General features: G+C 35.3%; 1 protein-coding gene across 1 annotated transcript; it reads right to left on the bottom strand.

The window, feature by feature from the left end:
* Positions 1–4,529: 4,529 nt before the first annotated feature.
* Positions 4,530–10,616, bottom strand: LOC120116789 (probable galactinol--sucrose galactosyltransferase 2). Its single transcript, XM_039137205.1, has 14 exons — positions 10,506–10,616; positions 9,108–9,321; positions 8,608–8,843; positions 8,205–8,295; positions 7,969–8,017; positions 7,753–7,844; positions 7,546–7,653; positions 7,038–7,160; positions 5,917–6,469; positions 5,735–5,802; positions 5,502–5,636; positions 5,203–5,420; positions 5,007–5,095; positions 4,530–4,928 (listed from the first exon to the last, which is right to left on the bottom strand). Exons 2-14 carry the CDS (start codon positions 9,296–9,298, stop codon positions 4,563–4,565), a joined length of 2,319 nt encoding a protein of 772 aa, XP_038993136.1. The 5' UTR covers positions 9,299–9,321; positions 10,506–10,616; the 3' UTR covers positions 4,530–4,562.
* Positions 10,617–13,392: the final 2,776 nt, after the last annotated feature.

Raw genomic sequence — 13,392 nt, 5'->3', positions numbered from 1 at the left:
GAAACGGCGCCATGTTGATATTGCTTCTTCTTCCTCTTTTGCTTCCATGTTTTATTTTTACTAATTTTATCTTTCTTAAATTAAACCTCTAATTTTAGATTTAAACTTCCCCACAAGTTAAGCAACCGCTCAATTATGTAAATCAAATTACATTTGAACATATGTTTTCATTTCCGTGGAAGTTAAATGTTTCTTTAAATAAACTATTGATGCATAATTATCTTAACAACCACGACCGCTGTTAGATATCCATTCTTCACTTTGATTTTTACTAATTATTTATAATATTCTCTATATTTTAAATGTAAAAAATATAGTATAATTCTTCTCAAAAAAGAATATTTTTATGATTATAATATTTTTAACGTAAATTGAAGGCAAAGCCGTTACAACTTAGGAAGCATCCCGAGGGATGCTGCTAATATCACCGAGTAAAATATTCTGGAGAAAAGGCGGGTATGAACCAAGGAAGGAATGAACAACATCTTGCCGGAGGGAGAACTAGGCAAGGGCATCAACCGCGGAGTTGGCTTCACGACGAACGAGTTTGTAATCCACAAATCAATCCCGATCATGGAAAGAGTTGACAGGTGATAAAGGACTAGAGTTTGCATTTGGAGATGAGACCATGGAGTAAATATCATATATAATTATCAAGCTGGCACTAAATCTTTTCAAAACCTTGTGACCAAGCAAAATTTAGCCCCTCAAACAAGCCCCGGAGTTCTGCTTGAATGACGGTTGTTGATCCAAAAGGCTTTGAGAAGCCACCTAGCCAAGCCGAGTGAGGACGAGGTGGACACAACTCCATCACCAGTTAAGCGCAATCCAACTAGGTGAAGGAGCGTGCCAGACATGATCATCCGAGGGAAAGCAAGAAGGGCTATCATGGCAGGAGTTGGGATCCTCATAAAGTTTAGCCCAGTGGAGACTCAAACTTAACAGATTGCTATTGGAAAGGTTAGTGCCGGAGAAAATAAAAGCATTACGCCTTTTCCAAAGCTGCCAAGTTATTGACGAGTAAAAATTGTTCCATGGAATACTCGATCCTCCTTCGTTGTCACCTCGATGAAAAATTGTAAAATTATATTCATTAAAGGTCATAAGTGTTCATAAGTCTTAATTTGACCCCGAGATGTTTATATAAGTTCAAAAAGGTCTAGAAATTGATTTGTTAATTAATATTAGGTTTTAACTTGAACTTTGATGAGACTTGTTTTGTCACACTTAAGTGTATTTAATTACATAATAATGAAGGTGTCAATTTCATGTTTGTTGGTTGTAAATAACTTTAAATTTGTTTACATTTTAGTCCCTAGAAAAGCATGTTCAATTAGATCCTTGTCTATGTCCGATAGATTTGAAAATTTGCATGTCACCTATTAAGGATTAGAATTGAATGTTTGCAAACTTAATTTGGTATTTTACTTCCGAGACATTTGGCTATGCAAAAGGACTGATTTACCCCCGACTGATTAGCTGCAATTATCATGCTTTGTTTCGATTGTTGCGAGATTTAAAATTACTCGTTATTGTACGCCGCTACGTGTTGTATGATGCATGATTAAAATGTGTATGCTTTTGCATAGTATACGTGCTTTAGGGTTTTTGTTATGTCTAACAAATTTGAATTCTAATGTACACTTAAGTATCTGGGTATTTCTTCGTGACTGGGTATGGGGTGTTACAATTACCACCTGGTAAGGTCCATATGTTGAAAATGGGTTTATCGGTTTAAATACAAGGCTGATAGATCTGTTGAGTGTTTTAAGGTTCGCCTTGTTGCCAAAGGCTACAACCAAATTGAGGGTATAGAATATGTTAGCACATTATCTCCCGTAGCCAAGCCTATCACTGTTAGGTTAGTTCTTACTCTTGCTGCCATGTCTCAGTGGCCTCTCTCGCAAATGGATGACCACAATGCATTCCTTCGTAGTGATATTTTTGAAGAAATATACATGACATTGCCATAAGGAAATTGCAGTTAGAGGAAAATATGGTATGTAGGCTGCAAAAGTCCTCATATGAGTTAAAACAAGCTTCAAGGTAGTGGAACTTCAAGTTGACTGAAGCTTTGACTGCAGAAGGCTATCAGCAGAGTAAATTGAATTATTCTTTATTCACAAAGAAAGTTGGGAATAAACTTGTAATTATACTCATTTATGTGGATGCTTTGCTAATAATATGAGCTGATTTTGGGTTAATAAATGGGCATCTTGAATCAAAACTTCAAGATAAAAGACCTAGAAGAGTTGAAATATTACATAGGGTTGGAAAACTTGAGGACTAAGGAGGGAATTTTACCAAGTCAAAGAAAATATATATTGGAATTGATTGAATGCTCATGTTTAGGGGGAGCTAAACCAGCAGCAACTCCCTTACAGCAGAATGTAAAATTTACAACAACAAAATTTGATAGACATGTGGGTAGTCAACAACAAGAAGATAGTGAACCAGAGGACAAGACTGTTTTCCAAAGGTTGATTGGAAAAATTATTTATCTAACCCATACAAGGCCAGATATCACGTATGTGGCAGCCAATTCACATATGGAATCAACACCTAGAATTGTGAGATATCTAAAGAATGATCCAATTAAAGGAATCTTATCGATGGGAGGGAATAAATGGCAACTTGAGGCTTTCTGTGATTCTGACTGGGTGTCTTTCCCTGTGTGAAATTAGGAGATTCATTGATTTCTTAGAAGTCTAAGAAGCAAAATACAGTTGTCAGGCCATTTACTGAAGCAGAATATAAAAGTATGGTTATCACTGCAACAGGGATAGTCTGTTAATGGGAATGTTGGAAGAACTAGGAGTAATGTTGAAACAATCGGTAATTTTGTACAGTGACAGCAAAGCAACCCTTCAAATTTCAGCAAATCCGATTTTTCATAAGAGAACCAAACATATTGAAATAGACTGCCATTTCATAAGAGAAAAGATTCAAGAAAAAAACTGATCTAGACAGAGTATGTGAAGACAACTGAGCAACTGGCAGATGTGTTGATAAAAGTTTTTGGAGTTCAACGACATGAATACTTTATTTCCAAGTTGGGGATGAAATGTATCTTTCAACCTCCAACATGACGGGGAGTGTTGGAATTTAGAGAATTGTAAATGATAGTTTAATTTTTTACATTCAGTTAGTTAGAAAGTAGTTCATTTTTGTAGATACGTTATATAAGCATGTTGATATTTTAAATAATTTAGAGATTGAATAAAAAGCAATATTCTACCCACGTTTATTTTTTCTTGCATATAATTTAAATACATATTTTTAATTAGATCAATATAAAAAAACATAATATTTTTTCAAAGGGTGGTCTGTGTCTGTAGGTGGCCTTTTCTGGTTTTAAATAATGTCTAAGCTTGTTTGAACTATAGCTATATGTTTTGTTTTCGGACTTTAATGGGTTGTTGGTGTGTTGGCTGCTTCAGCTTAAAATCTGGAACTTTTTTGAATTTGTTGGCCCTAATGGCTTACTGCTATTAGATCTATAATAACGAGTTTGCTTTGTTTGTTTGTGGATGTTTCTTGATGATCTCTGCCGAATCGATTTGGAACTTTCGGCTGCCAGTTTCTTTATGCACATGACTTCCTCGTGAAATGAATCTTAACTTTATCCATTCTAGATGCAGAAGCATCCTCATCCTGCAAAACTTGCACATTGCATTTGTTTCTTAACTAGTAAAAGTATAACAATGCAATAATGCCATTAAGCTTAAACCAAAGTCATCCATGATAAGATGCATGTGAATTAAAGGAACACCCTTAATTATTTACATTTTTATAATTTTTTTAGTAATTTTTATTAGAAATTGAACTTTTATATAACAGAAGTACGGTTATCTTGTACGAAATAAAAGTTGATTTGGAGAGGTTCAATTTTATTGTATAATGTTGATAGAACATGGACGAATTTCAACAAATTTTGAGACTGACACTCTGATCTGGATCTCATCTTCAACTCTTTTTTGGATTGTCTGTGGTCTATTCACACGTCTGATGGGCTTCTCTGTTTGGATTTTTCTCCTTTTGTTTCGGTTATGAGCACATAGTTCCGTTTTCAGGGTTACAGGAACTCTGGTAACAGGTTTGAATGATCAGTGTTTGAGGCACCACCTAGGTTGAGGTAACCAAGCCGATATTTGCATCGATCGATCGAAACACTGATTGTAGTGCTAGCAGTGATCGCCACCCTAGCCGTTATGGCAGGGCAAGTCGGTCGGCTATCTGGCGGTAACGGGGAGAACGACAGAGAAGGATGGATAGAAAACAAGAGCAGAAGTTGCACTGCTGAAGACCTAATGCCAACAACTTGAGAGGAAAGATTGGAGATTCATACATGGACTAAATGGAGTTTTACGTAAATGCAAGTGATCATCAGTTGGCTTAAGATGCTGCAATGGAGTTTTACTGTATTCTTTACCATGGAAACTAATATTGCAATGCGTTCAATTTTATTGAAGAAAAAAGTGCCTACAACACAGTACAGTACCCAACTACATTACCCCATGACAATGGTACATTTTCAATATGCTGATGCTAATGACCGGAACCTAACTTAAGACTTGAATTTCTACAAGCCATCTGTACATCTCCTCCGATGGAACCGGCAGAGTCAGTGTTACCAATCCAGTGGCCGAGTCATAGTCGAAGCAAGTCTCAACATTGTCCACGCTGCACTTCAATGGACGTTGGGATGAGTAAGCACCGAACCTCCCACAACCCCTGACTTTGAGGCTGATCGTCGTGGTTGGACACCAGTTGTTGCTGAAAGATGATGTTAACTCTGAGGAAACCTCGCCATCAAAGAACTGGGATTTCTCGCCAGATGTTTGTGCTTCATACTGCTCCACGGCACCGCTGCTGTTGAACATGTCGAGCAGGCCGATTGGTGCAAATGAAACATTGTTGGTAATATGCTGCACCATAGGAAAATGCATTCGAGCCACCATAGTCTAATTACCAGAAGTAGCCTAAACGGAAGGGAAGAAACTAACCTTGACCGGACAGAAGTGGAACAGCTCATACTCGAGAACCTTGAGTGTTACCGGCTGCGAAGCACCTTTAGGTAACCTTACCACCTCTCCTGAAAGTCGAAAGGCATTTTTTTTTAACATTATACGTCATAAATGCATAAATCAACCTCGGTGCAAGGAAACCACTGCTAGGACAACTAGAGGCAGAAAGAGTTACCTGATCTATGAGCAAAAACCACAGCCTCCCCGTTCCAGTCTACACCAGCAACCTGGGTGATCGAATCAACATCGTTGGCACAAACAGAACCAGTAAGTGTACCGGGTGATGCATCATGAATGCGGGTTTTCTTGGAGATCTTGCACCAACCAGCACCTTGGCAGTTAAAAACGCCCACCACACCGGAACACTTGTTAACATTCCATATCTTGAGCAAGCTGAAAATTAGAATTCTGTGTTGGTAACTACGGTAAAAGACTCGCGACGTGCAATAAGCAACGAGAAAGAATGCTACAGACCTGATCCCGTCTCTAGCCGGATCAGCAAACAGACAGTCAACAGTTGGCCTGCCCGGCAGTTGGGCACGGAGAACCGATCCATCAGGAAGGACCAATTTCTTCAAGGGCTCGAAGTTGTGGTTTCCAGGCTTATCGCTGCATAGAACAACACCAACACAAAATGCACATTAGAAATTTGTCAGCGAGTCATTAGGATTAGTAAAAAAATAGAAATCGACTTTAGCATGACATACCTGACATAGATGGCACATCCACCGATAGCACGAGAAGCAGCATGATATTCCGCAGCTGGGTGTAAGCTCTGCAAACCAGCTATGTTTCATGAGTGCCAAATGAACCCTCTTGTTTTTATAATTTTTTTAGTTAACTTAAATTAACATTGGAAATAAAGAGAACTTCACTTATACTGTCTTACGTGGAACATATCCCAATCAGGTTGCATAAATTCTCCGAGAAAAAGAGTGTTGTAGGCCACTGACGAAATGTGGATAGTGTGTGAAGCAGGGTCGCGAGGATAAAAGTCATCAGAAGCTCTAACAACAGCTGTCTGCTTGGTGCTGTAGATTCCATCAGTGTTATGACACATGCATGCTATGCATCCATTGTCAGGAAAGTTTCGGGCGATTGAGGCTTCAAGGGCCTGTACATAACTGCGGGTAAGAGATACCCTACCACCGTGTCCAGCACCAAGGGTCTCTATAATGTTTTGCACATCAACCTTCACTCCATCAACTCCACATGAAGCCAGATAGGCATGAAGCTCGTTGTAGAAATCGAAAGCCTTCTTTGGATGCACCAAACCCAGGCCATGAACAGCAAGGCTGTCCATGACTATGTCTGGCTGGTTGCCCAACACACCAGGGGACTGAACAGGATATGCCAATGCCGTATCATAATGGTCCATACCAGCAGCTGCTGGTTTGACTCCGCCCCAATAGCCTGCCAAAGCATGCCACACATATACATTCCTATGCACAAATTAAGCCAAAATGTTACTTGTAATAAAAATCAACAAAATTTAGAGAGAAATTGAAGGGGATGGGCTAAAAATAATTAAGTAGACTTTCTCTACTCAAATATACTAGTAGCCGACACATGCTCTTTTTATTCAAGATCAATATAGGATTAATGACCAAGTGGCAGTTATCATTTTCATGACTATGATGAACAAGTCGAATTTGTATTTCTTTTTCTAGTCGAGAGTGCTACATGGTGGATTTGCAAGGTGGACTCTTAAACCCGCATAGATTCACTTGTCATCGCAGCTCCAGAATGAACCAAAACAAGCTTAGAGCTGCAGGGCTTGTTGTATGATCATTTAAAGTTTTCTAAAAGTAGATATCTAGAAATTGATCAATTACTCATCATGTAACTGAAAGAGCTAATTAATTTTTCTTATAAGAAAACACTCCTTTTAGAGGAATACATCTGCATAGCATGTATAGTAGTCCTTTTGCTTTCATGAGAGTATTCATAGTAGAATGCACCAGAATCAACTGATAAACAATAAAAACCAGAATAATTTGGACCACTTACTTTACATTATGATGCTGCTTGGCTTCATCTACAACAACTTTCAGGCCAGAGACGTGTTCATTGTTTTGGTCATTCTTTTGGAACTTTGCATTCTCTTTAATCCCAGTCAACCTGCTTGCGAACCTACAAGAAGCAATTGAACACCATAAATCCAACTTTAGAGATGAATTGCTAAATGTGTAAGACCTTCGTCCAAAAAAAGAAAAAACATTTATAATTAATTGAAGGTGGAAGAGCTTAAAATGTGATGGAAAAAGAAGACAACATGTTATCGACAGAGTTGGTCTCAGTCCGTGTGATTCACACATGCAATGAAGTACTAGGATTGTGCTAAAACCCAAGAGCAAGAACTGAACTAGGACCCCGCAAGTAAAAACAGAACATGATCAAAGGGATATTTACCACCAACAAGGATTCACCTGAGTATTATAATTATATGTGATATAGAGGCAATATAAAAGGCAAACCCTCAGTCATGCATGTGTGTGTGAGACAGAGAGAATCTTACTGTGCCCCTTCTTGTACAGCGCAATCACTCTCATTGTGTTTATTTTCAATCTGCTGCCAACCATCATCTATGATCAAAAATCGAGGTGGAGTCCCTCCTTCTGATAGACTGCAATTAAAAGACATAATTCAGGGATGGCCATCTTAATTACCATCGCAGCAGTTTCTATCCATCTGAAACTACTCAACTGCTACAATTTTCTACTACCTTTTGAGGCCTTCCTTAACACCCTCTGCAGTGACATCGGTGTAGAAAGCATCCCATGTGCACCAGCCAAACCAATCGAGAAATGAGGGAAGCTATTCACAAACAACAGAAAAATATCAGAAAAATATTTGAAAAGACAATCTTAACTTTGTCACAAACCAATAATAAAAAATTATATAAATGACGGGAGGTAAACATCAATGCAAGTAATTATACCTTCTTCTTCTCTCGGTGATGGAAAGTTTGCATGTGTTTCTCCATAGCCCTGATTGGTTCATGGAAGAACTAATTAATAAACAATAAGAAACACAATATATTTAGGAAATCAAACAAAAATCTTGATATATGATCGCAAGTAATCCACAATTTCCAGAGAGAAAACACAGACAACTTTTGTTTCTGTAAGGATAAAAGAATGTGAAAAAAACGCGTGAAGAAGCAAATCTACTCACTTCACAGCCTGGTTGATAACTTCAAATGGATTGGTCCCACCATGCATGTAGACAAGGTAAAGGCCTCGGCTTGTTGCGACAGTGTTATCACCTGCAAAACCAAATCACACCAAAAAGAACAAGTCGTTTTGGTTCTTTGGAACTCCAACCTTTCAACCTATTCTCTTCACAAAAATGCTATGTATGTCATTTATCGTGATGTATTGGGACAGCCATTAATCCTTTCTCCACCATGGTTGTTCACACTAATGAGAAATGACAACTCCACCCATGATTGATGGTTTCACATGGTTTGCTTCCTTCATTTATGGCCGATAAGGAGATAACTAAAGGTTCGCCTCATGCAATTACATGATAGATATGACGTATATAGCAAATGCCACGAGTGCCATATGCTACTCACCACTCTCAAGGCATATCTCGATCTCATTCTTGTCATTGCCTTGAAGGACAGCACGGAACTGCCCTTCAAGGAGTGGGAGGAAAATAGTGTAGATTGTTGAAGCATTAGGATCATCTTCTTCCTTGCTCTCTAGAAGCATGAATTGAGTCTCCAAAGGGACATCTTTACCACACGTTCCCATTCTCTGAGTCATCCACCATAGTTTGAATCGGAAAAGGCACATGAATCGGAGACCCCTGTGACAGGAAAAAATAACATAAGAACAAGTCATGACTTTGGGATACTCATCCACACCATAATCCTCCAGAACTTACAGGTTTTATAATCCTCAAGTATCATATTTCAAACAATACGAAACTCTAGATTCCAATTTATTGCATTACCAAATCACGAACAGGAAATTACTAAAAGAAGGTCATTTTCAACTAATAAAAAGTGGCTATGAATGTCAAAACCGGAGGATAATAGAGTTTGAAAAAAAAAGGAGAAATTGTGCTTACTCTAAAATACCAATAGGAAAGACATGAAGGCTTTTGCTATCCGAAGCAGTAGCACCAATGAAAGCACCAGCAACAAGGCCGACACCGGATCCTGGGGTCAGAACGATGTTGTCTGGCACACCGGTGAGGATGGTCTTCCCGTGAACCACAAGGTTCCCAGCGTTGATTGAAATTCTTTGTCTGACGGTCATCGTTGATGATGAGCACCTGATAACTGCAGAATACTACAAATATTAAATTTAAACAATATATTTATATTTAAATAAGTTAAAAAAAATTAACATCTAATAATATAAAATTCAAAGAATTTCATGACAAAAATACTCCAAATCTTTAAATAAAAACTCGAACACTTTATTCCTTCTGCTTTCTTTGTAGAGCACTATTGCTCTAATTTAGCCACCACCACACTTTCTGTTGCTCGGTATATTTGTTTTCATTGTTTATTGGGATAAAATATTCTCTCCGTGGAGAAATATGATATCTAAGTTGATAAGGCACGAAGCAAAAAGAAAGCAATTATTTATTTATTTTCATGTGGGGTGTTTAATCTCCACTCTCCAGTTCGTCGCGAAATTAATAAAATAATGGAGAAAAAAACAAAAATTCGGAAGAGGAAAGGACACCGGTGGACCACAGTGATCTTTTCCGACTCCAATAAAGCTCCTCTTTTTTAGAAAAATGAAAATCAAACTCCTAATTTTTGCACTTTAAAGTAATGATTTTTTTAATAAAATAAAGGGAAAAATGATTGCTGAGAGTTACATAGAAAAGACCAAGTTTGGACCGATCCACGAGAAAAACAGCCCCGATGATTAATACAGAAGAAGAAAAAAGAGATGATAATTTATATTATAAAGTTAGCAAAATATCAAAGGGTGATGAATTTTGAATTAAACAGAGATTTTAAAAAATTAGATCAAAATCCTATCTAGGCATCGTAGGAGCAAGATCATAATTCATAATCAAGCAATTCTAGCGATATCGATTGCTAGAATTCATAACTCCTTACTCCATAGTCATAAACTCATCATTGCTCAGTTTTCCTCCATGGAGCAAAGCAAAAAAAACTTAGAAAATTCTTCAAAATCTCAAAAAAAAAAGAAGCAGATCATAAAATCCAAATCAAGTCTCATTTCACGATCATGATCAACACGGAACCGGCAACAAAGTCACCAAAGAGGGGAAAACAATCCACTGTAAGCTACATTAACAAACAAAAATCAGATCACATAAACTCCAAAATCCAAATCACATCTCGTTTCATGATCAGCACGGAAGCAGCAACAAAGTCACCAAAGAGTGGGAAAATGAACAGTTTACTCAAAAGAAAGAATCCACATGTAAAACTAGAATCGAATTTCACAATTGACGACTCGGAACTCCAAACGAACTCACCGGTAGCCGGCTAAGCTTAGCTTAGGTCTTTATGCCGTCAACAGTGCTGAAAGGCTTGAAACTCTTGTTTACTTCAAAGCTAAGAAAACTCAGCAGAACCGCGCTCCAACTAAGGGAATGCTTCCTTATACCGATGGCTTGATATTCTCTCAAATACAAAGAATGCGAGTGGTGACTAGTGGTGACTGATGGTGAAGGAGGTGCGTTTATATAGCAACAATCTCTGGAGTTAAAAATCGAGCAGCTTCCATTTATTGGACCGTCTGTATATCGCCACGTGGGATTTCCAATTTTTCTTTAAATAACGGAGTAAATGAAAATTGAGATATTTCCTCGAGTGTTGAGCAATCAGTGATTTCAGTAAGGCATGCATTGTACTGTATACGAGTGATCTAAAAATTATTAAAAAATGATGTCACATGTTAAATAAGTAATAGATTAAAATTTAAATTAATTATGTTATATCATTTAATCAGAAATATTATCAAGTACAATAATATATTAGGTAGCGTTTATATAATGTAATAAGTAGCGTTTATATTGACCTATTTTCTAATTAAACATGTATATTTAAACCAGTAACATTGTAAATTTACCTATTACATTATAATTATCGGTTTTAATGTTTTTGGGATTGATACAACTTTATCCTATGGAGATAATAAGAGTATATCATAAGTTTGCGTTAAGATATGTCTGTTTCTGGGTTTTTGTTATTTGAGAAACTGATAACATGGTGAGTTTTCCAATGTTATTCTTTTGTTACTGTAAAGTTTTTATTTTTTTTACTGGGTTTTGTTTAAAATATTCAACTTTTTGTATTAAAAAATAAAAATTTTGAAATAAAAATACCACACAAGCACACTTTTTTCACTATCGATTTTGTCATTTCGAGATCGATTTTGTCATATTTTTACCTGTTATATTGTTATAGATTGATACATTTTTATAAAGTATCGACACTTTATTGGCGCTATAACTTCTTTTCTTTTAAATTCCAAAAGTAACGATACTTATAATAAAGTATCGACACTATCAACATATCCGGTAGCTCTTTACCGATTTTATCATTTCGAGACCGATTTTATCATATTTTTACCTGTTATATTGTTATAGATCGATACATTTTTATAAAGTATCGACACTTTATTAACGCTATAACTTTTTCTCTTTTAAATTCCAAAAGTGTCGATACTTATAATAAAATATCGACACTATCAACATATCCGGTAGCGCTTTATCTGTTTAGTCATTTATAGACCGGTTTTGTCATTTTTTTACCTATTATATTGTTATGGATCGATACATTTTTATAAAGTATCGACACTTTCAATATATCTGGTAGCGCTTTATTTGTTTTGTCATTTATATACCGATTTTGTCATTTTTTTACTTATTATATTGTTATAGATCAATATATTTTTATAAAATATCGGCACAAACCGACAATCTAAGTTTGCCGGTTGTCAAATTTATTAATATTTCTTCATGATTCTCATCTATTACATTATTATTACTTAATATTTTCGATAGTGCTAAATCACATTTATCAAATATCTTTTAATGTATCTGCTAACGCTATATATTAACCTGTCTTTTCGGAGACAATCCCCTGTATACGTGAGAGACGTTATCCAGCCTTTCGAATTGTGAAGAAGAGCATTGGAACTTGAAAATAATTGATGATTCTCCGGCAAGCCGCCCTCTGTTTTGTTAACGATATATACATATTTAGATATTTAGGAATTAGGTTAGAAAAAAAGGACTCAAAATGTCATCTATAATTGTTTTAAATTAAAATTTTGCAATTTTAAAAGAGACTAAAATAATATTTTTACTTTATTTTTTAATAATTTAAGATAATTAAAATGTAGTATTTATTTATAATTTTCTTATTTTATTGATTAGGAGTGAGAAAAACTCGATTAGACTCAAAAAATCTATTTTTTCACATTTAAATTATTTGAGTCAATTCGAACTATCAAATCGATTTTTGAGTTCGAGTCAAGTTGAAATTTAAAAATTTCGAGTTAAAATTGAGTAAGTATTTTGATAGTTTTGCTATTTACCTTATTATTTCCTTACTCCTTCAATTCCTTATTTATTTTAAGTCATTTTTAACAAATTTATATAGTATATTCCTAAACCATAGTATAATACCTATGTACTTTCAATGACTCTTTTTGATAACAAGTTTTCTATTCTTTAATAGAGTCCTTCAATTTTTCATGATTTACTTATTATTTTGTAGAATTTATCCTTCATTTTAAGTTTGTTTTTGACCAAATTTAAATCACATGCTCCTATACCACTATAAAATACATATTTAACTTCAATTACTATTTTTTTTACTAAAAGTATACTCTTTTTTAATTTAATCTCTTAACTTTGCATTTTATTGAATTTAGCCTTTTGATTGCAATTTTTTTTCTCATCATCTCATTAACTCCATTATATTTAATACTTTACCTTCAAAATACATTATTTAAAATATAATATTTAAACATATTTTATACTTTTAGATTGTATTTGATATATTAAATAATGTTATAATGGGAACAAATGTGAATAAATAGTGTGTATATATGGTTAGAGAAAAATGAAAAATTAGAACAAATAATATCATAATATTATAAATAATTACAATTAATTTTGTATTGAAACTCGAATAACTCGTATAATTTTCAAGTTAAGTTTTAGTCATAAGATATGACTCGTCAACTCGAATAACTTGAATTTTTTTACTCGACTCGATTGAATGTTCACGTATACTCTTGATAATACATATACAACATGCAAAATTAGTTGTTCAAATTTGATATTTTGAAGGGGACAACACTCTCTTTTACCATTAAAGTCATTAATAATTTTATATATATATAAAATA

This window comes from Hibiscus syriacus, unplaced genomic scaffold (assembly GCF_006381635.1).
Source record: "Hibiscus syriacus cultivar Baekdansim isolate YM2019G1 unplaced genomic scaffold, ASM638163v2 tig00110303_pilon, whole genome shotgun sequence".
NCBI lineage: Eukaryota > Viridiplantae > Streptophyta > Magnoliopsida > Malvales > Malvaceae > Hibiscus > Hibiscus syriacus.
Note: the sequence above shows the minus strand (reverse complement) of the source record. Positions and strands in the feature narration are given on the sequence as shown.